Raw genomic sequence first — 27,739 nt, 5'->3', positions numbered from 1 at the left:
AATGACAATAAAGTAGATCTGAATCTGAATATAATTTTCAATTGCTAAATTTAGCATTGAAGTTTTTTCCAACAAAAAATAGAATCTTTGTACTCTGTTTATCATAATTATAAACTAACTCAAGGGGGGAGGGGTAAGAATATTCAATGATAATGACATTGCCAAGCAAAAGTATTGGTATCGGATCATTAATACTCTAAATTTACTTGAATCAGATCAATACTAAAAATTCCCAGTATCACTCACCCTTACCCATGTGTACAGCCCTTAATCACAAAAAGTCACAAAGGGCTGCAAAAACTACACATTTCACATAAAAGGGTTATAAAAACGTCTACATTCTTGTGAAATTGTGAATATGTTTGATTTTCGAGAAGGTTTGTTCAAACCTCACTTTGTGTTTGCTGTTAAAAACGTAATATTGGAATATAATATTGTGAATGTGCTTAATTGCTGTTGAGATTGTCATGATTGTTTTCTGTTTTTAGTGTCAATAAATTTGTTCAAACCAAAAAAAAAAAAAAAAAAAATCTTGTGATGACCCCCCAAAATGTGTTAAGATTGAAGCAGGAGTAACCAAACATTTTAATTTGAAAGCTACTTTTTTGTTACAGATTAGCACAAAGGCTAGCAGTTTGATACTGTAATATTGAAATGTGTCATGATTTTCTATCGGTTATAAAACGTTTTTTGCTTTCAGTGTCCGCTGTGTTTCGTAGCCAGATGTGGCTTTGAGCATTATTATACCATACAAGATAGAACAAGTTTAGGCAGAGGCTCGTTTTAAAGTGGATAAATTCCCGACGTTTCGTGTCAGCTGCTTGACCACCCTTTCAGTATAAAAGTGATTGTCAGCCACTTTTCTATTTGCACTTGTGATCTGCTCCAGCCATTGTTTGTAACTCATTTGTGTCCAGAATATTCTGGGAATAATACCTTTGAAGGAACTTCTCATCTCTCCATCCTTTATTTTAATAACCCACCGTCTCACAGCCCAGAATTTAACTGAAAAATAGTTGATCCTTAATATCATACATCGCTAAAATAACATGTTATTACCGTGTAGTTACGATGTTATAACATTTTTCTCACGATAGTAGGATTATAATTTTAAAGCCCCAGTGTGTATTACATAGCAAACCCAAGAGGTAAAAAAATACTTCATTCATTTAAATAAAACACTATTGATTAAGAAAAAAGCTAAAACGCATGTACTTGTTCATAAAAATGTGTTTTAAGGACTTAGGCCTAGAAATTAGTAATCATATAACACTAATGGGGGAAGCACGAAGGCGCAGTGGTTAGCGCGTGTGTGGCACAGTTCTGAGGTCATGAGATCGAACCTCTTGTGTGGAGTTTGCATGTTCTCCCCGTGCTTGCGTGGGTTTCCTCTAGGCACTCCGGTTTCTTCCCACGTTCCAAAAACATGCATGTTCAACCAGATCAGGGTGTCCCCTGCCCACTGCCCGAAGATAACTGGGATGGGCTCCAGCATTCCCGCGACCCTACTGAGGATAAGCGGTGCAGATAATGGTGGATGGATGGGTTTATAACACTAATGGTAAACTATTAAACTCAGTTTCTTTAATTACGAGTCATATCGCCCGCTTTGAGACTGGGAGGTCGGTGGTTCGCGCCCCGGCCGAGTCATTCCTAAGACTTAAAAAGTGGTCGGCGGCGCCCTCTGTTGGCTGCGGCTGCATCGGCTCGCTACAACGGGTCAGGTGCAATCGACATTTCGTTCTGTGTACATTGTTACACAGAATGACAATACAAGGAAATTATTATTATTATTGTTATTATTATATCAATGGAGGGAAATGTTTATAAAGACTAATATTTTTCTTTACTTTTTCTAAAAAGAAAAAGAACAAGGAAAAACTACTATTTTAAACGATTGTTTTAATGAGAACCGATATCTGGTATCAATATCAGGTCAACGTATTTCAATGTAGTGGGGCTTTCAGTGGAAACTTATGCATATTAATGTATACATGCTGCCCTCTAGTGGCCGTATGATAATCAACTCAAGTCAATGACAGTTAGGAAAAGTCTAATTCTAAGGGTACCATTCTCCACTGATGCTTGTCGAATTAGAGGCAACTTCATTCATAAGGACATTCTGCAAAAGCACAGCCACATATTTTACAATGTACAATTTTGCTTTTCAAAATAAAACAACATTACCTCTTGTGTGGCCCCTTCTCAATATTTCCTATTTTCCTCAGGCTGGAGATTTTGCTTTTTTCCTTGCCCGAATCCAGGATTCAAATCAGGTGATCTTCTAATAATAGTGGCCTGTGTAATTCTTTGACATTTAATGTGATTAAGGGCTTTAAAAATAAATGAGTTGAACACAATCGAGAGTACCCTTTTATATCATAAGAAATAATGGTGAAGACAATGCGAGCATATAAAAGGTAAACTGGCTTTATCATTCACGGAATGAATATTTCACAATAAAAAGGAAGTAGCAGCCCATGTATCTACTTGTGACTATTTAAAAAGGAATGATAGAGTGTAAAAAAATGTGTTTATAACACAAAGTAACCCCAAATCCAAAGGTTCATCAGCGCTTTCCTCTTTTGGCCGGGGGCTCGTCCGACTTGGGACCTCCTCGCGATCGCCCGGCACTGGGGCTTGCCTCCGGTTTGCGGGCCGATTTGGTACCACGGGGGCCGCTGAGAGACAAAAATGATGGGGTTAAGGCTGCTTTGGTTAAAGAGATTTGAGCACGGACTCACCGAGCGGCGGCTGCAGTTTCGTCTTTGCCGCTCTGTTTACTGGCTCTGGTGGAAGGTTTGCTCGGTTTGTTCCTGGAAATGACCAAAAAAATGTAAGACCAATGTGGTCGAATGTTTAAAAAAACATTTTTTTTTAAATGAGCCCATAAGCTAAGCAAATCTTCAAATCTAATTTTACTGTACTTTAAGTAAAGTGGCTTTTTATAATGAAAATGAACTGCAAAATACTGCGCTTCTTTTTTAAGTCCATATTTTTTGGTGCATTTTAGCAGTTAATGAACAGGAGAGTGACTAGTGACAAGAAAACCGGAGTAGGAGGAAATCGATGATGATGGTAGACACTCGCATGCACGTCAAATATAATCATAGTAATTTAGACTCTTGCCGAACATAGCTTAGCTCATTTACAGTTGAATGACACAATACAGTGACATCTAGTGGTCAAATATTACAAAATCCCTTTAAGCTTCTAAAATTAGAACACTGTCATAAATAAACCTTTTTATAACTTTCTCATCTGTGGAGCCCAATCAGCAAATGCTGATTATAAATTTCAAAGCTAACCTTTCAGCTTCCAGCCGAGATGCCAGTCTCGTGGTAGCCCTTCCTTTTGTTTCCTCGCCACCGTCCTCATCCTCGTCGGGATTTTCTGCACCCTTTTCCGTTTTCTCTTTCTTATCTGCCAATCGGGACACATTTTGTGATTGATAAGTTTAAACTTTACACTCACAATAAGGAGAGAAGACATCAATGGATTTTGAACTTCCAAGGAGGACAAGGAGAGAAGCCTTCAGATAAGAAAGTCCAACCTATTCTAAAGGTCCTCCTTTTAAGCTCTTTTATTTTATTACATCTCCTTGGTTACAACAGCAAAAAAAATAGTTCAAAAGGGGTGTGTTCAAAACATAGCAGCGTGGCAACCAATCTCTGAGAATTTTGGGGAAGAAAAAAAAACTAAAACAGGTGTGAATCAGGCGTGAATCTGGTGGCTCCTGTTTAAGACTGATCTAGCCGGCACCGGCTGAACAGACATTTGGAAAAAAAGGGGTCATTCAAGACACTGCTTTGAAAAACGGCGTTTTTTTTTAAGTAAAAAGTTGATTGGAGAGGGAAGAACCAATACAGATGTACAAAAAATTGTTGTCTGTTCTACTAATATTCTCATGAACCGGAACAGGATCAGGACCCAAATGTGTGACATTTCTCACACAAGCCTTTTATTTTACGGGAAATGGGGAGTCGCGCACGTTAGGCAGCAGTCTGGAGTGGAATGACAGGAAGCCAGAGGCCGACGAGATCGATACCAATTGCCCGAGCAGATATCGGACAGATGGGGTCGATACCGGACAGGACGGGACAGACGGGATATCAAAACAGGATATCGAAATTAAACAGGACAAACTAGACGGGAGCGTAAACTTGAGATAATAATAACAGGACAAAAATAGATGGGAACGCAACTGGAAACCGATATTAAACAGGACAAAATAAACGGGAACAATACCGCACAGGGAACAGGACCGAGTCAAAACCCACGTCTTGCAGGGCAGAAGTTCATTGACGGACTGACAAAAAGTGAGTGAGAGCAGTGAGCTTAAATAGAAAGAAAGCCAATCCGTCACTGAGATGGAGCTGGCGTCAGACGGGCGGGGCAAATTGGGCGCCATGGCAAACGTGACAAAAATTATCTCCAATGCCTTAAAATGGGAAGAAAAAACAGACACGTGGAAGAAATCGGAAGACAACTATTAAAATGGACCCGAGAATAATAAGAACTGCAGAGGCTCAGCCAATGATCAGCACCAGGACTATCAAACACAGTCCACGGTTAGAAGGTGTTTGTGTGAAGCAAATCTATCTTCAAGAATCCCATGTAAAGTCCCTCTGTTAAAAAAAGGCATGTGCAGAAGAGGTTACAATTTGCCAAAGAACACATCAACTGGCCGAAAGAAAAACAGAGGCACATTTTGTGGAATGATGAAAGTAAAATTGTCCTTTTTGGGTCCAGGGGCCACAGACTCTCAGTGATACGACCTACAAACTCTGAATTTAAACTTCACTACACATTGAAGACTGTGAAGCATGGTGGTGGAAGTATCATTGTCTGGGCATGTTTCTTTTACTCTGGTATTGGGTCCATTTATCGCATACCAGGGATCATGGATCAGTTTGTGTATGTCACGATACTTAAAGAGGTTATGTTGCCTTATGCTGAGGAGAAAATGCCCTTGAAATGGGATTTTCAACAAGACAATGACCCAATTATATCCGTCGACGAGCAAAGTCTCGGTTCCAAACCAATAAAATGAATGTTATGGAGTAGCCAGCCCAATCCCCAGATCTCAATCCAATCGGGAACTTGTTGGGTGATATCAAAAATGCTGTCCAAGAAGCAAAACCAAGAAATGTAAATGAATTGTGGAATGTTGTTAAGCAATCATGGAGTGAAATAACGACTGAAAGGTGCCAAAACTTGGTTGTCTCCAAGCCACACAGATGTGAAGCAGTTGTCTGTGGTCATGCAACTAAATATTAGGATTGCTAAATTTTAACTTTATTGGGGAAATACAAAATAGTTTTGAGCTTGTACAGTATACAGCAGATACTGATATTTTTTTTTAACTCACGCTTTTGAACAGTTTGCCCAATTACACAGCCTTTGGAGCGTATCTATTATAAATGCTGGGTCTTCTGAGAATCTATTGCACCGACTAGTAACTTGATTGACATGTAACAAATAGAAAATGTACTAAAACCCGAAATACTATAATACTATAATAATATGGTTAGTCACATTGCGCTGCTGATATTTAAACAGCACAGTAAAAGTCAAAGCATTTAACAAAAGTACGCAATAAGAGTCGAAATAGCAAACAGGCATCCAAGGAAATCTCCTATGCAGGTATCCAATACTAATTATAGAATTAACTCAAGATTCTGTCAGAATCACTCATGAGGTAAAACAAACCTGAGTCTTCTGTTGGTGTCGCCGCCTTGGGTGGTCGTCCCCTCCTTCCAGGCTTCTTGGAAGTGGAATCTCGCTGCTCATCAACCTGCAGAGATTCATGGACACTTGAATGATAAATGCAAAAGAAAAGGACGGAGGTTTAGTGTTTCTGGCCCACATACGTCATCGGGCTTCTCCTCTTTTGCCTCTTCCTTGTCTTTGGAGGGAGAATCTAAAAAAAAACAATTTCACAGGTTTAAATGTGTTGGATCACGCTTACAAAGTCCGAAAAAGTTGTGTCCCTCACTTGTGTCCTTCACGGCATCTTCTGGCATATCTTTGACAGCCTCGTCACTTGCATAATCCACAGTTGTGTCTGTTAAGGCCTCCTCACTTGTGTTCTCTGGGCTTTTTTCAGCATCCATCGTGACTTCTTCGTTTGTGTCCTTGGTCGCCTCATGCGTGTCCTCATCAGTGTTCTCACTGGTGTCTTTAACGATCTCCTTAATTGCTTCCTCGTTATTATCGTTTATAATTTCCTTCGTCGACTGCACGGCCTCCTCATTTGTTTCATCTTTTATAAGCTCCACTCCTGTAGACGTTCTTGCTTCCTGTTCGTTTGTTTCTGGTCCAGTCATATCAGATGTGTGCTTTGTGGCCTCCTCTACTGTTTCCGCCGCTGTATCCTGACTTGTACCCTCACTAGTGTTCTCCGTGATCTCTTCTCCCAATTTAGGTTCTTCTATCTTAGCTGATCTCCTCCTCTTTTTAGCTGCTGGTTCATCTGAATACAAACAGAATTTTATTGTAAAACATTATTCTTCCATGACTGTAGCCTGGCATTTAAAACCGTTTTGTTGGCAAAAATATGTGTATAGACTCGGATGAACACTTAAAAACCCGAACGTTATGAACAAGTAAATATGAGGAAACAAAGGCTGGAAAAAATAGTAAAATATTTCCCTTTCTAAAAGAAATGCTATTGCTTCACTTGGAAACAGTTTCAATATATATAAATATACTGTATATGTTTTGTATTTACTGTATGACTTATTTTAATCTAAAATGTAAACAATGCGAGGGAAAGAAAAACAAAGTAAAATATTGTTCTTGACCAAAAAAATAATCCTTTTACACTGGAGAAATTTTTTGAAAATACACAATGCATTTTTTATTAATATTTGATGTATTTTCTGATTTATTTTTAATTTTAAAATGTAAAAATATTCAAATATTGTTTTTAGCCCAAAAATATTCTGTTACACTGACATTTCTTCTAGTTTAAATAAATAATGAATTTTATGAAATATTTTGACAGGTTTTTTGAATTTAATAAAAAAATAGTTTTTCCTATGAGAAAATATAATTTAAGTTTAAATGAATGTTTGTTTTGATGTTATTTACAAAAGTTACGACTTGTTTTTGCAAAAAATACAAACGTAAAAATTAACATTAAGTATCTTCCAAATCAGGTAATTTGGCTATTATAAGGGTTTTCTATTACAAAAACGGATTTAAAAACATTCTAAAATAATACTTAATATTAATATTACATCTATCCATCCATCCGTTATACTTCGCTTATCCGGGGTCGGGTCTCAGGGGCAGCAGCCTCAGCACGGAGGCCCAGACCTCCCTGAATATTATTACATTTTATTTTAAATCATTTTTTTGTTAAAAAAACAAAACAAAATCTACTAAAACAAGAACAATAATACCTTTATAATATATTTTCATGAGAAAATACTTGTTATTTTTCTTATTTTACTAGAACACCAACTTTAATCATAATAAAAGTGAAAATAAATGGAAAACGAGCAAAACATGATTTATTTTACAGTCAATCGTGACTCCTTTATCTCACGGCAAGAAGGTATTACCTGCAAAAGCCGTAAGGAAAGCACGTATTGAAAATCATCAGCATATTATAACTTACGTCTACAGGTCAAAGCAAACAAAGTCACGATTCTGTATCCAATTAAAACGTAATATATTACACTAGTTTCCTACCAGTGAAGTTGCCCTTGGCCACTGAATGTCTCCCTCTGCGATTTGGCATCAGCTCCCTCTCTGATTTCTTGAGCAGCTCCTCCTCCAGCCCTTCATCAGCTTTGGACGACCGTCCCCTGCGTGGCGTTTTCACCTCTGCAACCTTTGGCTCCTCAGTTTCCTGCAAAACAAATACAATGAGTGAAAAATATAAAGCACTGAAGAATATCTCTGAAGCTATGGAAGGTCTCCAACCTCTGATGAGGGTTCCTTGGCATCCCGATCCTCACCTGTTAAATATTCAATTGGTTGTTATCGATTTAACATATACATGCATTTCTAACGTCGATCTTCTTTGAATTATTACCGCATTCATTGCCTGCTGCAGCATTCTTACTGGAAAGTTTTCGTTTACGTCCTCCTTGTCCTTTTTCCTGCTGCAAAAGAGAAGAAGTCTGTAAGGGTTACCTGTAAGAATTCCTTATGAGAGATTAAGGGTTACCTTAGTCGTTGTCTCAGTCTCTTCTGGTTGAAATGTAACAAAAATTAAAACATGATTTATTTGGGAATGATATCACCATTGAAATACAGAATAAAAACATGAAAAGACAGGATTACACACTTTCTTGTTTGGGTGCTGTTTCACTTTCCGGTACAACCTTAAAAATGAAGAAAGTGCAGATTAGAAAGTGAGAAAAATGTGTCAATTATCTCACTTACAGTTTGTGCCGCGTGTTCCTCGTCCTGTTTTTTCGGATTTTCTTTTACTGTTGACGACAGTGCAAAAGGATAATTTAATTTAACAAAACAATTTTGTACCTTTCAAGACAACTTGTTAATTGTACAGAAGGTAGTATTTAGGCATGTGTTGTTGACAAATTATTGGGTATTTGTCTTTTTTTATTTCATTTTTGAAGTAGTTATTTCTTTTAGTACTGAAATAAAAGAATGGAAGTCACTCCACTTGAATGAAAGTGGAATAAGAAAGCTTGATGCGGTTGAGAAAATGGTTGGATCGCTTTTTTCCGGCCATTTTCTACAACGGAGGAGGAAGTCGTCCAACTCTTGAAGCTCATCTTCCAAAAATAAGTTAAGCTTTACTTTGTTTATCTTTATAGAGCATATGATTTTATAAAATGTTTATTTTTGAGTACAAAACAATGAAGGTTACTTATACAAGCCTTAAACATACAAAATATAGCACTGAAGCAAACGATCGTCCGGAACCTAACTTGTTCGTAGGTCGGGCAGCGTCTGTATTTCTTTTTTGTTTCTCAAAAGGAGCAAAATGATCTTACTAGACAGGACATTATTTCTCAGGAGATATCTTACAAGACAAAAAAAAAAAACCTAAAATAATCTATATTTTTCTGCCGATGAGGGAAGAATGCATATTAAGCACATTTTTAAAATCAAGTTTTAAAAAATTGGGTGTAAAACACTGATACCTGCAAAATGATTTTTATCACACTGCCTGAAAAATATGTGAGTATTGTGCTTTGGGGTTTCTAAACATCACGTTATAATGTGGTGTTGCATCTGATCAAGTTACTAATTTAATAAAATCTTAAAATACCTTGACTGAGGTCATCTTCCTCCTCAGCCAACACATCATCAATCTATATTTCAGGAACAAAAAGGTTACATTTTATCTGCCTTATCATAATAAATCTTATAAGAGTCAAGTCTGTGTGTTCAGTTTCTCACTTTAGCGGGCGTTGTTGGACTGATTTCCACTTGTGTTAGCTCTAAATACGACACGTCAGATGTAGAAAATATTTTTTGAGCTTTACAAATAAACATGACTTGACATTAAAAAAACGAAAACACGCTTACCTTGAGGACTGGAATCGTGCTTTTCGGTTGGTGCCTCACAAGGAGGTACAGTAGCATCTTCTGCCACATTTTCTGTGTCCTTGACAACAATTTTAGGTTCTAATTGTAAAAAACAAAATACTTATTAATTAATTGGGGGGGAAACATACAAAAAAGAAAAATCAGCATCAAACCATGTTTAAAAAGCTGATGGAATATCTTTTTTAACTAATGATCATCCATCATCCATCCATTATCTGCACCTCTTATCCTCAGTAGGGTCGCGGGGGAGCTGGAGCCCATCCCAGCCATCCTCGGGCAGTGGGCAGGGCACACCCTGAACTGGTTGCCAGCCAGGCGCAGAGCACACAGATACAGACAATTCACTCGCTCATTCACACCTAGGGACAATTTGGACCGGCCAATTAACCTGACATGCATGTTTTTGGAATGTGGGAGAAAATCAAAGTGCCCGGAGTAAACCCACGCAAGCACGGGGAGAACATGCAAACTCCACACAGGAAGGTTTGATCTCACGACCTCAGAACTGTGCCGCACACGCACTAACCACTGCACCGCCTTGCTGCTAATTATCAATTGATCAATAATTATTCACCATGTTTATCAGCAGGTTCTTCCTCTTTTTCAGCTACCAGTGAGTCAGCAGCTCTCTCTGCTGCGATGGACTCTTCTTCCTTGGAGGGATGGTCATGTTGCTTCACGTTGTTCTCCTGCACACAAACAGTCATGTTAGACCATTGTTTTATGCTGAGAGCTACAGTTTGATATGCAATTTAAGATGACAACTTATTATGTTATTACTATGTTGTTACTATGTTAGTACCAGGTTGCAATTCTTAGAACAAGGGTTAAAACGGGCTCAGTCAACCTCTAAAACAATTGCAGTGTGTAGAGCACCGAGTGAATAACATATATAGGTTATAGGCTAATTTCCATCAAGAATTTTGGAAGAACTGATTATTTTAATACATTGGTCATACTGATCACTTTTTATAGTAAATACAAATCAAATAATCAAGAAAATCCCAATGACATGTCTATGAGAGAGTTGTAAAGAAACACAAAATAAGATCCTGAATGTATCAAAGGTGAGTTACCAAGAGAGCCGGCATCTGAGGCGTTTCAACACTTGTTGCATCTGTTTCAGGGTTTTCTGCAAAGAGGAACATATTCATTATTAGAAAAAGATCCAGTTGGCTTTGGAGTAACTTCCTAAATGCGGCATATTTGAATTTCAACTTTTTTGTTAATGATTTGTGCGAAGGGCTACCACTTTGATATGTATTTCTAAAATACCGAAATTGAATTGTCTTTTTTGTCATTGATGTCAACGTTGTGAAACATTGCATGCAACAAGATTAGACTTGGCACTCCAGGGTAAAACATATAATATAGAGACTTTAAAGAGAAAAAAGATAAAAGACTAAAAAGATAAAAGATTACGTTGTTGGTATGTTACTATTACCATGTTGATATTATTAGTAGTACAGTTAAAAGTCAACCAGTAAAAAGACTACCTTGCATAAGAGAACTGATTGATTTACATGTATCAATTATAGGCCAATATCTAAAAATTGCAAGAATTGACACTGATAGCACCAGTTTCCCAGAAAATCACAATGACACCTCACTCCTGAGCTATTTTCATAACTGGTCTGCGGGCTACTGAGCTATTTGAGGTGGGCACTTGTGGGCGACCCCTATATAACTATATAGCAGTGTTTCTCAAAAGTGGGTCGTGGACACGTTATGGCCAAATAATGCCAAGAACCGATAAAACAGAGAGGCTTTTAAACTCCGTTATAATTACGAGTTGACACCCGCCATCTCACACCACAGTAAAGACAGATTAAGTTTTTTAATACACATGTTAAGTATGGCCAAACGTAAATACAGTCGAGAATATTGTATGCGAGATATGTCACTGAAGTGGATTTCATTAAAAACACAGCTAATTGGGCATTAAAGGGAATATTATTACTTGGAATTGTAAATTGCACTATACAATAGTGAAGTCAGAACAGTTGAGAACCAGTGTGGAGTACGAACTATATGAATTCCCTTGATTTGAGGTTTAAAGGAGTCAAATAAAGGTCAACAGTAAACGTTAGTGATCTACGCTAAGCTACCATTTCAACGAGTCCAATTGTTAATCAAAGTACAAGAGAAAGAACAAATAACATGAATTACCTCCACCATTCAATTTGTCATCAGCGTTCAAATCTCCCTGTGGGTTCTGCTTGCTCTCCTCCACCTCTTCCTTTAGCTGGTGACTCATGAAGCTGGGAATCAAAGCGCTGTCGGGGTCCATGGAGAGTAGAGTGAGGGCAGCCTCTTTCATCTTCATGTCGGCGTCTTGAAGCGTCTCCTGCGGCTGGACCTCCTCATCTTGCCGCCTGGCGTCCACGGCCGAGGCACAGACGTCCATGAGCGAAAGCAAGGCGTCAGCTTCCGGGGGAACGGTTACGGGTTGTGGAAGTGCTGTTTCAACTTCAACAGGAGGAGATGTTTCTTGTTTGCTTGGTTTCTCCTCTCTGGTTGCTTTCTCCTCCTTCTTCTCTTTCTTCTCCGCTTTTTTCTTTGCGCTTTTGACGTCCGTTTCTTCAGAACTTCTCGTCCGCTCCTTCAAAGAGCCGTCTCTCTTCTTCTCCTTTTCGGGTTTACCGGTTGCTTGGATGTCCACACAAATAGATTTCTTGATTGTTTTGGACAACGCGTGACATTTGATATCCTCTCTGGATTTGGATTTCTCCATGTTTTTCCCTTTTTCTGCTGGCTTGACTCGTTTTGGGGATTTCTCGTCGTCGGCTGGAGTCTTGATCTGTAAATCGGCTTTCATCTTTTCTTTGTTTTCCGTTTTGAGCTTGGGTTTGTCGCCTTGCCGGTCTTCACTGTGGCTCTTGGACCTTCTCAGGACGTCTTTGCTGTGTTTCCCCTTCTTTTTACTGCCGTCCGGTCCCGGTGCCGCCTCAGGCCGGTCCTCTAAATAGCCGGAAGAATCGGGGCGGAGCAGTTGCTTTGATTCACTTTTTACTGTTTTATCTCCTTTGATCTTGTCCTTCTCTTTCATCTTCTCTTTCTCTCTACTCTTGTCTTTCTCAACGGACTGAGTGCGCATCCTCTTGAGAGAAGCGTCGTCCGGCTCCTTCACACTGCTCACTTTCTTCTCAATCTTTGCCTTCAGCTTCTTCTCGACTCGGTCGTCGGATAACGTCTTGGCAGCGACGCTGTCCTTTTGCTGGGATTCATCTGGTTTCTTCTCCTGCTTCGTTTTGAGTTTGGGGAGCTCCTCCTTGTCTTTGCGCTCCTTTCGGGACGGACGGTCGAACTTCCCGACCGAGCGCTGCCTGAGAGCTTCCTGAGAGCCTAGCTCCAAGTCTAAGATGAAAGCGTGCGTTCGATTTTTGTCAGGAACCTTCTTGGAGTCGCCGGAATCTTCGGAAATGCTCCGGCTTGTTTTTTGTTGTGTTTCTTCAGGCGCAAGAGACTCTGATAGATTTCTTACTAACTTGGGTTGGAGGCTACGTGATGGCGTTGATTTCCCTTCCTGAAAAGGAGATAATGGTTACTGGTCATTGGATGTAATGAGCAGAAAAAGGGAAATTTACCAATGCCACAAAAAACACAAGTATTTGAGTCAGAAACAAACATCACATTCCAACAGGAATCTGATTAAAAATTCTGCCACATCCATTTTAAAATAAATGCAATTTATATCTGTGATTTATTCATTCTCGGGCTGCAACTAACGGTTAATTTCATAATCGATGAATCGGTCAATTATTTTTTTTTTCTTATTCGATTAATCGGATTTCTAATTTCCCTCCTATTTTTTCATATATTTAAGTTTTGGACAGATAGACGAAAACCAAATATTCTATAATATAAAACAGTAAAAAAAGTATAAGTGGTTGTCAAATAACTTAATCATCAAAAATGCATAGAAATGCTATACACCTGCAAATATGTAAGATATGCTTTCCCGACGACCTTATCCACAGATCATATTAAATTTAGATATATCATACAAAACAAAAAAGAAAAAGCAATAAATTTCAATTTCTGTCGATTTTTTATCCAAAAAAATTAATGATTAACAATGTAAACAAGAGCAGTTTCAGCGACAGACTGCTGTCACAGTCTTGTTCCACGGACAGACTAAGGAGATGATTTCTCCCTCATGCCATGAGGCTCTTTAACTCCACCCGGGGGAGGAAAAGCCCACATTAAACCCCAACCCACATTTGCATATTACCGTATTTTTATTAGTGTCTATTATTCGTAACACTATTTAAATGCTCTTTATTCCACACGTTATATTGGGTATTTTTTTAATCTACATCTCTTATTTTATTTTTTAACACAAGGATACTGCTGGAAATGTGAATTTCCCTACAGGGATGAATGAAGTATCTATCTATCTATCTATCTATCTATCAAACCCACTTCACAAAATGTTGTCAACAAATTTGTTTTGGGGGTTACTTTTTGGAATATGATAAAAAATGCAAAAATGAAAATGATATATGCTCAAGAATTTGCCCCTTGGGTAGAGTTAAGCATGTCATTATTATAACTTTTCTTTTTACGTTATTGATTTTATACTTCTTTTCTAATTGTTTTTCTCTGTATTTTTGTCTGTTCCCTTGAAAATTGTTAACTTTGTTTCATGATGAAAGAGTCAAACACTACAAAGTAGAAACTTTCATGTCAATTTTGTTTGTAAATGATGCAATGTTCAAAATGTATGCAGTATATAAAAAAAAAAATAACAGATTCTTTAATAAAAAACTGTTTTGGCGCTCTCTGCTGGACCAAAGCGGTACTACAATTCCCAGCATCACAACAAAATGGTGTTCACTCATTCGCATTGATTTAACGTTCTCGGTAGCTCATAAATCACGTGATACAACGAATCGATGATCTAATTAGTTGCCAACGCTTTTAATCATCGATGTTAATCGAATTTTTCAATTTGTTGTTATAGCACTAATCCATCCATTACATGTTTATTCTGGAGTGCCATGTCTAATCTCGTTGTAAACACTGTTCACTATGCATTGTTATCAGTGGCAATGGAAACTATTCTCATTCGAATTTCCTTTTACTTAGGTTTTGTCATTGTTTTTATTTTATTTAATCTTTGAAGTAAATCACGTGATACAACGAATCGATCAAATTAGTTGCCAGCGCTTTTAATCATCGATGTTAATCGATTTTTTCGATTCGTTGTTGCAGCACTGATTCATTCATTTATTCATTTATTGATGTGATGCGCTCTGTTGTTCTCATTCACTTCCACATTCTTTTTCTTCTTATTTTTCTCTTTTAATGATGTATTAGATGTTTATTCTGGAGTGCCATGTCTAATCTCGTTGTAAACACTGTTCACTATGCATTGTTATCAATGGCAATGGAAACAATTCTCATTCAAATTACTTCCTTTTACTTAGGTTTTGTCATTGTTTTTATTTTACTTAATCTTTGAAGTGAAGATATCTTTGTCTCAGGTGCTCTGTATGAAATGCACACAGTGCATGCACAAATGCACATGCATTGTCATTATAATATACATTATAATAACATTGTAAATTATTATTGTTCTTATTATCATCATAATCAATTGTGGCGCATGATATTTGCAAGGAGGGATCCGTATACCACATTTCATGATGTGTTAGGATATTTTAGCATGAAAACAAGTGAGCTTCCTTTAACCTCTAAAAACAAGCTTAATTTACTTCAAAGCCAAAAGGGAGACGTTTTTCTCAAAAACGTCACTGCATCCATCATTGCATGACACGGAAAAATATATACGATTTATATTGACAGTCTTGTTCCACGGACAGACTGAGGAGATCATTTCTTCCTCATGCCATGATGTTCTTTAACTCCACCCGGCAAAGTGAAAGCCCACATTAAATCCCACCCCCACATTTACATATTACCCTATTCTTATTACAGTGTGTAATTTCCGTTGCACTATTTAAATACTCTATATCAACACGTTATACTGGGTATTTTTGTATTCTATATCTTTTGTTTTATTATTTCATTTTTCAACACAAGGATACTGCTGGAAGGGGATAAAGTATCTGTCTATTTATCTATCAATCCTGGGGCAAGTATTTTGACAGAATTTACAATGTTAACCATGAAATTCAATCTGTGTAGATATTCTTGTTACTAGGCAACATAGGTAAACCTGTTTCTAAATAGAGGAAATTCTGTTTTGTTTCATCCATTCTGGCGGTCACATACTGTCTTCTTCGATGGTTCTCCTGCTTCTCCCTTTTTCTTGTTGGTCACATCTTCCTCTTTCCTAAAAATCCCATGAACAAGAGTTGATGAACTACAAAGAAATAAGGCAACAAAGAAAAACAAATGGATCTTTTGAACTTACTTGGAGTCTAACTTCCTCTTTCTACTGAGAGCAACCTTTTTCTCCAGAACCTTGCGCTCTTTACGGGCTTCTTTGGCTCGGGGTGCTGCGAGCCCATCTGTGAAAGCACATGATGAACAAGCACAACGAATGTGGTCTCTTTAATGAGATTTACCATGGATGGGGAAATCCCCAATTTTCCGATGTCTTTTGTTATTATACAAATTCTATAATTTAACCAGATTATAACATGCAGGAAGGTTTGATGACCTACAATGCCTATAAAAATACTGACACAACTAGGCTAGTGTTTTGATATACAACATAAGAATAAGGAATGCACGATAATTATTGGCTGATAGTTATTGTCTCCATATCATGGCCCAAAGTGATGCAACATTTATCGACCTGATAGAATAAAAGATCCAATAATCTGTTACTTGATGCCTCACTATAACCTTCGATAAGCCCACCCTACTTTAAGCATAAATGTTCCTCATTATAATATATTTTAATTTTCAATGGAAATAGTAGCACAACTTGGTTGTTGATAATGATTGACAGCTACCCGACAAAAAACGCAAACAAGTGTCTTGTTTGTGACACAATTTGTTACTTTTCTGTACTAGACACACACGAAGATTACTGTATATATTTTATTGTTTAGCACTCCTTTAGCAAATCATTGGTGCCATAAATGTGTGTGACAATGAGAGACCTATATAGCAGTAATTGGCCAAATACAGACGCTCCCCTACTTACGAACATTCGAGTTACGAAAAACGGTAGATACAAAAAAAAAATTCGGGATGTCAAAAAAGATCCAGGCATTGCTGTAAGTTAGATTTTGTACTGTGCACCTTTTTCAGAGTACAGGAAAATACTTTAGTGCTTCTTTCCGCCACTATTAGCGTGTGGCGCTGTGAGAGCTCACTCAGCATCCACCCACCACTTCCTCTTCCTAGTTCGTGTGTAAACATACTATACTGTATCTCCAACGCACTAAAAACATTTTTATTGTTTAATATATCGTGCATTCATTCAATATGGTTGGTGTAAAGTGTAAAGAAAAGGGGGGCCGTTTCTTTTGAAATGAAAGTGGAATAAGAAAGCTTGATGGGGTTGAGAAAATGGTTGGATCGCTTTTTTTCGGCCACTTTTTACCATGGAGGAGGTCGCCTAACTCTTGAAGCTCATCTCCCAAAAGTAAGTTAAATTTTATTTATCTTTAAAGAACACATTATTTTATCAAATTTTCATTTCTTTAGTACAAAACAATGCAGGTTACTTATACAAGCCTTAAACATACTTATATAAACCTTAAACATACAAAATATAGCACTAAAGCAACTTACCAACAAATTCAACTTACTAACGATCGTCTGGAACGTATCTCGTTCCTAAGTAGGGCAGCGTCTGTATTATATTTGCCTGTATTGCTCCCCCAAATTGTAGTATCTGCATAGTTATACCCTTTTATCATAGCTACAAATAAGTACCGCCAAGATAATGCCACATGATATGAATGAGTGATGTATTTTTCTTGGCCAAAGCATCTGTGACAAGTATTGAAGCACAAGTATAATATTTAGAAGTTACATATTGAACATGTACACACCCATAATCATATTCCTTCTCAGTTCCTGCAAAATCTATGTCGGTGTTATGGTGCACATAACAATGTATTGTTAATATAGTATTTATAGTTATTACAGACAAATTGAGTACTGGTCGAATTATATTTGGAGGTAAGGGTTAAGCATATAAAAGGATCCGTTATAGGCCAAATCATTTCAATTTGCAGGTTTGCACTGTTCCGCTTAAAATAGAAAAAAATAGAGATTATGATTATATATTTTTGAATTTGTGATATTCCCTGTAATCCACTCCCAACTGAAAGTGTCGATAGTCACTCTTCATGTTTTGCTCTCTTGTGTGTGCTCAGCATGCCACACTTTTTTTTATAAACTCATCCATGATGATGAGGCAATCTTCCTTCAGTGATTGATAACATCAAGCTCTAGTCCCCTCATGGCTACATTTTGGAGACGTGCTGACAAAAACTGCATACTTCTATTGCAGTTGTAAACAAAAAAGACACATGAAACTAATTCTATTTTGAGTGTGTCTTATTCTTTCTCTAAATATAGCATTCATAAAAAAAACTACAAATCGGTAAAGGTCTCCAAAGGCAGTATCTTACCTGTATCAGGAGGAAAAAAAACAGATAATCTATGTTTCTAATAAAAATAGAATACATAGAACTCATACTAGAACGTGGACAACACTAAAGACTTGAGACTGTAGCGTTGTCGAAAAACCGGCGGACAAACCTTGTTCTTCCAACTGGGCTGCTTTTTGCTTCCGCTTCTCTTCCATTCGCTCTCGGTTTTGTTGCCTTTTGAGCAGACGTTCTTCTTTGTCCTTGGCCTGGAGACCGAGAAAAGATGTCAATAAAATCTTTCAATTGTGATCATCAAAATGTGTTATTTATCATTTTTTAAGATCCAATCTAGCTGATTTCAGTTCTAACAAGTGTAAAATCCTTGACGGAGCCTTCAACTCACCGCAGATCTCCGCCGTTCCTCCACAGTGACCTCGTCATCCGAGTCGCTATAGTAACGGGAGTACAGAAAAGGCTTGTGTACGTAAGCCTTTCGCCGAGGTTTGCTCTCTTTGCCTTCTTCGCCGGTTTCCTCGCCCGTTTCTTTCTTGTCTGAGTTCTCACCTTTGAGTCAAAAAGGAAGGAAACAAATCATCGACCATCGTATGCGTATCGTTTCATATGTGCTCCAAAGTGTCAAGAAAAAAGAACAACTCGAGACCATCGGGTGCTTGCTCGCCCTCCTCGGAAGAATCGGACAACGGCTCGTCATCTTCGGTTTCCCCTTCGAATGACGATAGGTCGCTGGTGTGCACGGAGCTTACGGTGATGTCGCTCAGACCATCCAAATCAGAGTCCTCCAAAGAATACTCTGTAAATGTTGTAACAGTCATAACACATTTTCTCAGAGGTTTAAGAATCTATGACTGAAAGTGTTGCCTTATTGTAGTCTAAATGTCCTGCACCCTCAAGTGTCTTTTGTCTTTTTTTTGTAGCTCATCCATGTTTTCTCAACCAGCTCGATGGCCTTGGGGGTATGGCGCCCGCCCCGAGACTGAGTTCAGGCCTCGGCCGAGTCATACCTAAGACTTAAACATTGGTACCCGTTGCCTCCCTGCTTGGCGTTTAGCATTAGGGGTTGGAATTGGGGGGTTTGGTCACCTAATGACTCCCAACACCTCAGTTGGGTTGAGCGAGGGGGCTGGGAATCCCCTCCTCTGAATCAATCTCCCAAAAAGAGCCAGACATGACTCTAGCCACCTCCCACAAGGGGATATATATATCCATGTTTTGGTTGCTTTTAGGAGTGTCTGAAACTCGTGACAAAAAGTTAGCGGACACCAGGGCAGACAACTCTGAAAAGTTGCCTGCCCAGCCATAAAGTTACCTGCCCCATTTTTCAGAACTTGAAACCCAATAAGGCGACTAATCGCAACAAAAACCATTGTTGCAAAGTATTAAGGATTGATAATCAGAATATATAACATAACACTTTAAAATTAAGTTTATTATAAATCTACTTATCACATTCATTGCATGTATATGACATCGCTGTTTTCCATCTGCCAACAGTATGTACCTGTATTGACTCATCTTCATTCATGCAATGTTTGCGTTGCGTCATCTGCTACAAGTCATGTGAACTCCTCTTTCCACAATGCTTTTAATGTACCTTTACGTTTTGTAGCGTCATAAATTTTGTTAGCTTCCTTTGAATCCTTCTTCTGGGGCTGGGGTTTTGGCTTAATTCCTAACCACTCATCCATTTTTCTTGTGTTCTCTGAGGGTCTACTTTAAAATGCAAATGCATGACCTTATAACGCTCGGGAAAGTCCGGAAGCACAAAGTTATTCGATGCAGGCTTCTTTTTTGGCTGCCTAGTATGCAAATTGCCAAACGAACGAAATTCCGAAATTTCCAAGCCGAACAAAGAATTCCAAATCGAAATAAAGCAAACGTTTGATTTGAAAAAAAAATATTTTGTTCTTTTTTTTTTCCCTAGAAAAAGTAGTCGGCCACCGTGGCGGAGACGTTTTGTAAGTTGTATGCCCGTCGTAAAAGATGCACGCCCCGGGCGTCTGGGCAGACGTTATTTCAGACACTGCTTTTAGCAATATAAATGTGTAGGAAAACTTATATTCATACTCTATTTCTTTCTTTTCATTGTCGCACAATGTGGCTGCTTATGTACATATAATTTAAGCCTGCCTACAACCACTGGTTAGATGGTTGGTTGGTTGAATCCCTTAACCACACTGGTTGTGGGGGCACAGTGTCCGGCAAGTACAGCCTGGTGGCGCCCATCCCTCTCCAGGCCAACATATATTTACATCTGGTCTCGAATCAGGGAATTTTTGCATGTTAGGCGAATGTGCTAACCACTGCACAACGGAAACAATACAAATATTACAGATCTATGATAATATTCGTTTCTCTTATTTTTTAAGTTTTTAGAACATGCTTATCCTGAATTGCTATGTCAAATCTTATTGTAAGCAATGTACATTACATTTTAATCACTGACAATAAAATATATTTTATTCTATTCTATCAAAACAAGTGATAATCCTATAGACATGGTTTGCTTTTCAATACACAAAATGTAAAATTTTAATTAAAAGCATGCAAGCCTAAAAAAAAAAAAAAAAGAATTACTGTCCAATAGGGGAGTAGAGCTAGGCAATACATCTGATTATATCGATCAATTCATCATTTTAAAAGTTATACAATTTTCTGGAAAAGTAACTCAAGAATATGAATCTATCTATCATTTATTTGAATTACTCTAAAATGGTGATGATTTTTTTTATTATTATTTACTTCATTTTAACCATTGTTTGTGTGTGTCTGAATTTGGGAATTCCGGTTGTTAGGTGGGGAACATGTGGGAGATTTTATTTTCTTATTGTACATTGGATGTTTTTACGCAGCACTTTACTTTGCAAATATATTTTGATTTGATTATAAAATAACGATAAAGGGATTTGGGCAAATAATTAAATATGACTGGCTATTTTTTAGCTATTATATTTGTGTTGGTTCCTGTTTGATACTTTTGTACAATCAATCATTAAAACAACAAAAGTTTCTTTCAAAATGTGATTTTTGTTGGGGTTTATTGATTAAAATGGATTAGAATCTAAATTGTCCAGATCCTCTGATAAAATCTGGCTTTTAATTTTTGGGTCATTTCTTCCATCCTCAATGTCCTATATAATACATGTATATTTTTAAATTATAAAAAATGGATACAAAATTGATTTCATTGAACATTTCCTTGAAAGACGAGCTGAATAGCCACTGACCTTCCTTTATCCTCTCTTTAGCTTTCTGCTTGGCCTGATATCGTTCTTCTTCTTGTTTCTCCTCAGTAGGTTTCCCACTTGCTCTACTGACCACTTTAGGTTTGTCCTCAGCCTTCTGTTCAGCTGCCGGCTCTTCCTCCTCCATCTTTACCTCCTCTTTTCCAACGTCCAACTTCTCTGGAGGGTCTTCAATCTTGACATCTAATTCCTGGACCTCAGCCGCCAGCGTGTCTTCGTCTGCCCGTCCTTGCTCTGTCTTCTTGTCTTCCTCTTCATCCAGACTCATGTCTTGCTCACCGTCCTCAAGGGGCTCATCTGGGGCTTTCTCAGTTGACTGCATGATGGTTTCCTGGTTGAGAGAAGTGATGGCATCCAGGATAGACATGGCGTCTGCGGCAGCAGGGGGCGTCGGCAAGGATGTTGAGCCTGAAAAGCATTACAGTGTTTTGTTTTGTAACTTGCTTTTTTATTGTGCTTGATTCTTTTTCTGAACACACAACAAACACAAATAAATGGGGAATATCAATAATGACTAAGTCCTTTTTAAAGTCCAGTCTTCATTTTTCGGTGGTACTGTCTTTGGTTTTCTATATTACATCAACTTTTCCCATTTGTCTTTGAATTGGGTCTCCTGTATTCTTATTTAAAATGCCGTCCTCTCCATTGCAAATAATTCCTCCATAGTGCACACCCACTTCTTCACAATGTGGAGCTCCTATTAATACAATTGTCTCTTTATTATGTTTTTGCTTATTGTCAGAAGAAAATTTACAAGGTACTTATCTTTTTTCTTCAAGATTGGATAGATTGAGAAATGAAATTGTGAGAGACAGAACTGGAGTAGTAGTGGAACTGAACAGGCATGTGGATAAGAGAGTACTCGGTTGGTTTGGACACATGGAGAGGATGAATGAGGAGCGAATGTCGAAGAGGATCTACAGAGCAGAAGTCAATGGAAGGAGACCAAGAGGAAGGCCGTGATTGACGTGGATGGATAGTGTTATGAGTGCCCTGTAGGAAAGAGGTCAAAATCTAGTGAAAGCTAGAGCTATTGTTGGTGATAGGGATGAGTGGAGAAATGTTGTAAAAGGATAGTGGGATGTTTGGACGCGTTCTAAGGGATGGGCAGGGCACCTGTATGATGCGGCAGGGGTAAAACAGGGAAAGCTGTCGGGCCCTGCTGTTGAACAAAAGAGTGTGTTGTGTCACCCTGACCAGAGTGACATGGCCGCTTTCTTGTGTCGCGTTTCATCTGGAGGGACGAAAGCATGACAAACTTAGGTGCCGAGGTGCCTAACTTGTTTGGGTGTTGGGGCCATGGTCAAAAAATGTTTGTGTGTTTTTTGCTATTTTTTCCCTTTTATTTTCTTTGTTATTGTATGTGTTTGCCTTGCTGTCGGTCACCCCTCTTGAGGGATATGAACAAGGTAGATAGATGGATACTTATCTTTTTTCTGCAATATTTGTCTTGTTTGATTCCAAACAGCCACGATTTTCTTTAAAACTTATCATATTTGCTCCCATTATTCTTGTTTTCTTTGACAAAGCCAAAATGTATGCATTTAGTCAATCTCTACGTCTCCAAATGCTCTCCAACATGGTGGCTAAACCCCTAACAACCCTTTCCTAATTTTGGAGGCAATAAAGAATTTATACCACGTTCTTCCAATTTAATGATCTCAAAACCTGGAGCGAGCGGATGTGCATTGCGTTTTACAAATATTTCACCACTCCATTTCTGTTATCTCCTTTAATCTAACTCCTATTCCCATTTTCTTTTCTCACAGAGTGATGAATACCCACTACATAACATATAACATTGGAAAAGCATCACTGGTTTAATTTAATTTAAAAATCATGGGGATAAAGTGTGTCCAACTTGCGGCCAATTTGGGGCCCACAAGACGATAGTTTGGGGCCGCCGCCATAATATAAACACCTAATGTTAGAATGATATGAATGCTACTGCTGTGCTTATCAGTTAAGCGGGGCTTGAGATCCCCACACCAATGCTTGAGATTGATGTACGTCTACCCCGCAATGATTCGCTGATATTTCCTGGCACTGCAAACATGTCACAGACTTGAAGTTTCAACAAATTAGCTAATTCAATTCACACGAACCAGGCAGCACATTCATGGACTTCTGCACATATGCTTCACAGTTTTGAGGTCCCAGGTTCTATTTCAGCTACAATCTCCCTGTGCAGACTTTGCATGTCCTCCCGTTGCCTGTGTGCATTTTCTCCAGGGCACTCTGGTTACCTACATTTCAAAAACATGCAAGTTGATTGCGGACTCTTAATTGTTCCTAGCAATGAAAGCGTGTGCAAATAGTATGACTATGTGTGCCACCAGTCCAGAGTGTCCCGTGCCCATTACTGCATGTCAGCTGGGAAGGACTCCAGCACCCCTGCGAACCTAGTCAGAACAAGTGGATAAGGAAATTAATGAAATAAAATGATCAACCACTTAATTTTTATGCAGAGTGAACACAAAATATTTGACTTGGCCAGGGAATATTGTCACTGCTGTTGAACTGAAGCTTAAAGGAGAAGAAGATGCACCTTGCACGAGTGAGTTTCTGGCTTTAGGCCAAGTTTTTACAAATTTTTTATCCGCTTGACCATGGTTATAAAACACAAGTTGGCAGTTTTTGATTCTCCCGTGTCGTCATACGTCACAGGACTTATGTGGCGGCTGCCGATTTCAGTTATAAATCCTCGTATAACATTTTATTGTAACAAATTATATTACAAGAAGCCATGTGCAAAATAATTCATATGTAAAGTTCCATACACACACTTCAACCCGAACAGGAAATTTGATTTTTCTATTCACACATTTAGTTTTTTAAGTCTTAATTATTTGCTGCATTATTTAAATAGAGTGATTAATCTATTAAATCTTTAGTGTATCTAATTTTTTGATATTACTTTATGTAGAAAGTAAAAGATACAGTGGACCCGCCACATCCGAGCTACTAATGAAGAAATTCGAGATACGAGATGTCTTTCGAGCATAAATCTTGCCCGACACGCAAGAGAAAACCCAAGTTACGAGAAGTTCCAAACGCTACCACTAGAGGGTTTGGTGCTTGAGACCGCTTACCGTTATCAACAGCTCGTCCGAGTTAGAACGTGCATTTCCCAACATGCACTACTGCATATTGCACTAATGCGATCCCAAAATTGTAAGTAAACACCCAATGTAAATATCTTCTGCCTCTACATGCCCACACTTTTGTGTGTAAATATTGTGTAAATTATCTGTTTATCTTTTTATTTTTTTTTATCCTTGCAGTTAAATGTGTAACTGGAGTGCCACGTCCAATTTCGTTGTCACAATATGTTCAACTCATTTTGTAACAATGATAATAAAGGTATATTCTATTCCAGGGGTGGCGAACACGTGGCTCTAGAGCCGCATGCAGCTCTTGGCTTATAAGAATGCGGCTCTTTGCCTCATCATATTTTCTATATACTGTGGCTCTTTGCCTTGTTTCAAATTTAGTTTTTTTTATTGTGTGTATTGAGGGTGGACACTTTCCTTGAAATCAACACAAGAACAATACTTGTTGTATTGTCAGGAGAGGAGTGTGTTATGGGAAACATGTTTTTATTGTGTGTCTGTCATGGAAGGTCAGCGCGTGGTGTGGCTCTTTGGCTCTCACAGTTAAAAATTTCGGCTCTTTGTGTCAAACTTGTTCGCCGCCCCTGTTCTATTCTATTCTATTCTATTCTATTCAATATAGACCTGATCCCACACTGAGTGGCTCAGGAGGTAGCGCGCTCGTCTTGAGATCAAGAGATTGTAGTTCAAATCCTGGCTCCTCCGTGTTACATTTCGAAGTGTCCTTGGGTAAGACACTGATTCCCTAATGCCCCCAATAAGCAGGTTAGCGCCTTACATGGCTGCACGGCCGCTATTGGAAAATGTGAAGCACATTGCTTTGGGAAGTCTTGACTTGAAATGCGCTATTTAAATGCAGATCATTTTATTTCATTTCATTGTGTTTTTATCACAATCTCTCTTGCTCCTTCACTACCCATCGCATTTTTCTCCCTCACTCCTCCGTTGAAAACCACCGACTTCTTCAATGGTAAGTGCCCATAATAAACTTCACATTTGATTTCTTTAATAACATCTTATTACTTTATTCTTATTTTCAAGTACTATTTGAAAGCGGTTTTATGTGATCAGAAGGACGTGTTTTATTACTATTTAGGGTTAACATGGAAGATATGTTTTCATTATAGGTAAAACTTGTTTGAGATATGAAATTAATATCATGTCGGGGGCTACTGTATATGGAAAAAGTTCAGTAATCTAAAATTGAGACCTCTGCTTTGGATGGATGAGTAAGTGACGGCAGGACAATAAACATACCCTGCTGAGGAAGGACAGCATCCACATTGGTATCTGTTGCGGGCAATGGAGGCAGCGGCGGCAGGGGTGGCTGTCCCGGAGGCTCCTCCTCACCGCTTGTCCCGGGCGAAATAAATTGACGGGCCACTTTCTCGACATGTGGCCTGAAGATGAGGTTGACTTTGGGATCTACAACCTGGGCCACGATTCGGTCCACTCCCTGTTCCAGCATGCCGGATCTAGAAAGGATTGTTTGCGTCAAGCGTTGGTGAGTTCCACTTCGAAGTTGAATTCATGGAGGGCAGAAAAAATGACTTACTGCAAGACAAGCTGCCTGATGTTGTTTCGCAACTGGTTTTTGTTTAACTGCGGGCTCCATGTGTGGTTGGAGAGATGATTGGAGACAAAATTGTCCACTCGTTGTTTCAGATTTAAATAAGCTGGCTGCAAAATAAATCAGAGGTATTGAAGATGTATAGCTTTATAAATCATACGGATGTCATTATAATTAAGTTTCATTTTGAAATTATGTAGTTAAATCATTTTATAAAGTGACAGTGTGTAATAATTCACCACTAAATGTCACTATATTTCCAAACCTACATGTTTGAAAGAAAGCGTAATACAGTAGACCCTAGGATACAGCGTCCCCACCTTGTGACGTTTTCAATTTATGGTGTGGAATAAGATAAGAATTCCCCTTTTTACGGCATTTTTTCAATTTAAGACAGCAACAAAGAAATGATTTGAATACCCAAAAACGTATCAAATTAAAACCTTACAGTGTTCATGCGTATGACAAGTTACATGTCTAGGAGGACTGTCTGCTATTGGTTGACGTTAAATGAAATGCTGGCTCGCTATTGGTGTGCCTCACAGCATCAATAAAATGCAGACATGCTATTGGCTGAACTACCTCCCAAAATGCCTTTCTCTAAATTATTTTCATGTATTTCAGAACGGCAGAATTAATTCCCACAATACCTTGAACGTCTACCAATTCAGACTCTTTGCACTTTGTAATGACTTTGCGAGTGGTCTGTACCACATACCAGTTTAATGTCTAACAATATTCTCGCGGCCTGGACCAATAATAACGGTGGCACAGTGACAAAAAGGAAGGAAGGAAGGAAGGAAGGAAAGAAGGAAAGAAGAAAGGAAAGTTAAGGGAGAGAGGGAAAGAGGGAGGAGTGGAAGAAGGAAGAAAAAAGAAAGAAAGAGACTATTTCAAACACAACATGAACAGAACAAAAAGTCAAAAAACAAAAAAGGAAACAGAACAGGAGGGAGCAGATGCTTATTTAATCCTACCCATTCGCCTCCTTAATAATGGTGTCTCACAGCTAGGGTAAGGGTATTGTATTTACATATAACAAACACCTCACGAATACACATATTTACAAATGTTCATATTACAAGACAATAGGGACACAATCAGGATGAAATTGATGATAATAATAATAACAATAATAATAATAATAATCGTCATAATAATAAAAAAATAAATGAAAAAAATAATAAACCATGTCTCATTTTCGTTAATGTTCAATTCGGGAAAAAAACACATAAAAGAAGGTAAAGAGATAATAGCACGAAAGAGGAATATTAAATACATTTGGGATGTAACGTGTTTTAATAAAAGCGGCAAAAAGGAAAAAAAAAACATTTTTATTCAGTAGTTATATCTTTACTTTTTGGGGAGCAGGGTGCAGGAGCATCATAACCACTGCTTGAAAGCACCCTAGCATCTGATATAATGCCGTTTTACCGAAGTTGAAAATTAATACGATACCCACAATAACATAAAAACGTAAGTATATTATTTGAGAAGTTATTTATTGTATTTTAGTGATTTACTCACCTTTGTGTCGACGTCGGCGAGGCATTCTCTCCTGAACTGGTCGAAAAGTCCTTGTGTTTTTAAGTGATTCACAATCATCGACACTAGCTGCGGGTCACCCGGTGGTAAACCTGCCATATTCAAAACAAAAATAATCGTCTTTTAAGAATTATATAGAAGCATATTGGATCGGACGCAAGTTTTTGTTTTGATGCACAGCGGAGT

General features: G+C 38.2%; 1 protein-coding gene across 3 annotated transcripts; it reads right to left on the bottom strand.

Annotated features, from left to right (window-relative positions):
• Positions 1-1,313: 1,313 nt before the first annotated feature.
• Positions 1,314-27,739, bottom strand: bod1l1 (biorientation of chromosomes in cell division 1 like 1). 3 transcript variants are annotated; one of them, XR_015851283.1, is made up of 28 exons: positions 27,536-27,739; positions 25,994-26,118; positions 25,696-25,913; positions 21,308-21,733; positions 18,724-18,873; positions 18,466-18,626; positions 18,232-18,328; positions 15,920-16,016; positions 15,778-15,838; positions 11,707-13,063; positions 10,614-10,669; positions 10,112-10,226; positions 9,517-9,615; positions 9,388-9,428; positions 9,257-9,299; positions 8,401-8,447; positions 8,303-8,339; positions 8,183-8,205; positions 8,048-8,117; positions 7,936-7,970; positions 7,702-7,861; positions 5,999-6,475; positions 5,874-5,923; positions 5,713-5,797; positions 3,309-3,423; positions 2,745-2,816; positions 2,188-2,681; positions 1,314-2,122 (listed from the first exon to the last, which is right to left on the bottom strand). XR_015851283.1 is itself a non-coding variant. In XM_088343531.1 (27 exons), exons 1-27 carry the CDS (start codon positions 27,650-27,652, stop codon positions 2,570-2,572), a joined length of 4,446 nt encoding a protein of 1,481 aa, XP_088199657.1. In that variant the 5' UTR covers positions 27,653-27,739; the 3' UTR covers positions 1,314-2,569. The 3 variants fall into 3 exon arrangements, 2 of the variants coding, with proteins under 2 accessions (XP_088199657.1, XP_088199658.1); XM_088343531.1 differs by having other exon boundaries at positions 1,314-2,681; XM_088343532.1 differs by having other exon boundaries at positions 1,314-2,681; positions 8,183-8,202.

Source organism: Urocampus carinirostris, chromosome 9 (genome assembly GCF_059441175.1).
Source record: "Urocampus carinirostris isolate Australia breed hairy pipefish chromosome 9, RoL_Ucar_1.0, whole genome shotgun sequence".
Lineage (NCBI taxonomy): Eukaryota > Metazoa > Chordata > Actinopteri > Syngnathiformes > Syngnathidae > Urocampus > Urocampus carinirostris.
This window is presented reverse-complemented; position numbering and strand designations above follow the sequence as displayed.

Coding starts and splice junctions, on each gene's coding strand:
- bod1l1 (XM_088343531.1), bottom strand. CDS start 27,652: ATGGCAGGTTTACCACCGGGTGACCCGCAGCTAGTGTCGATGATTGTG. Junction 13,064..15,777: donor GAGAACCATCGAAGAAGACA/GTATGTGACCGC, acceptor TCTCCTTTTCAG/GAAGGGAAATCAACGCCATC. Junction 10,227..10,613: donor CTCAGATGCCGGCTCTCTTG/GTAACTCACCTT, acceptor GTTTGTGTGCAG/GAGAACAACGTGAAGCAACA.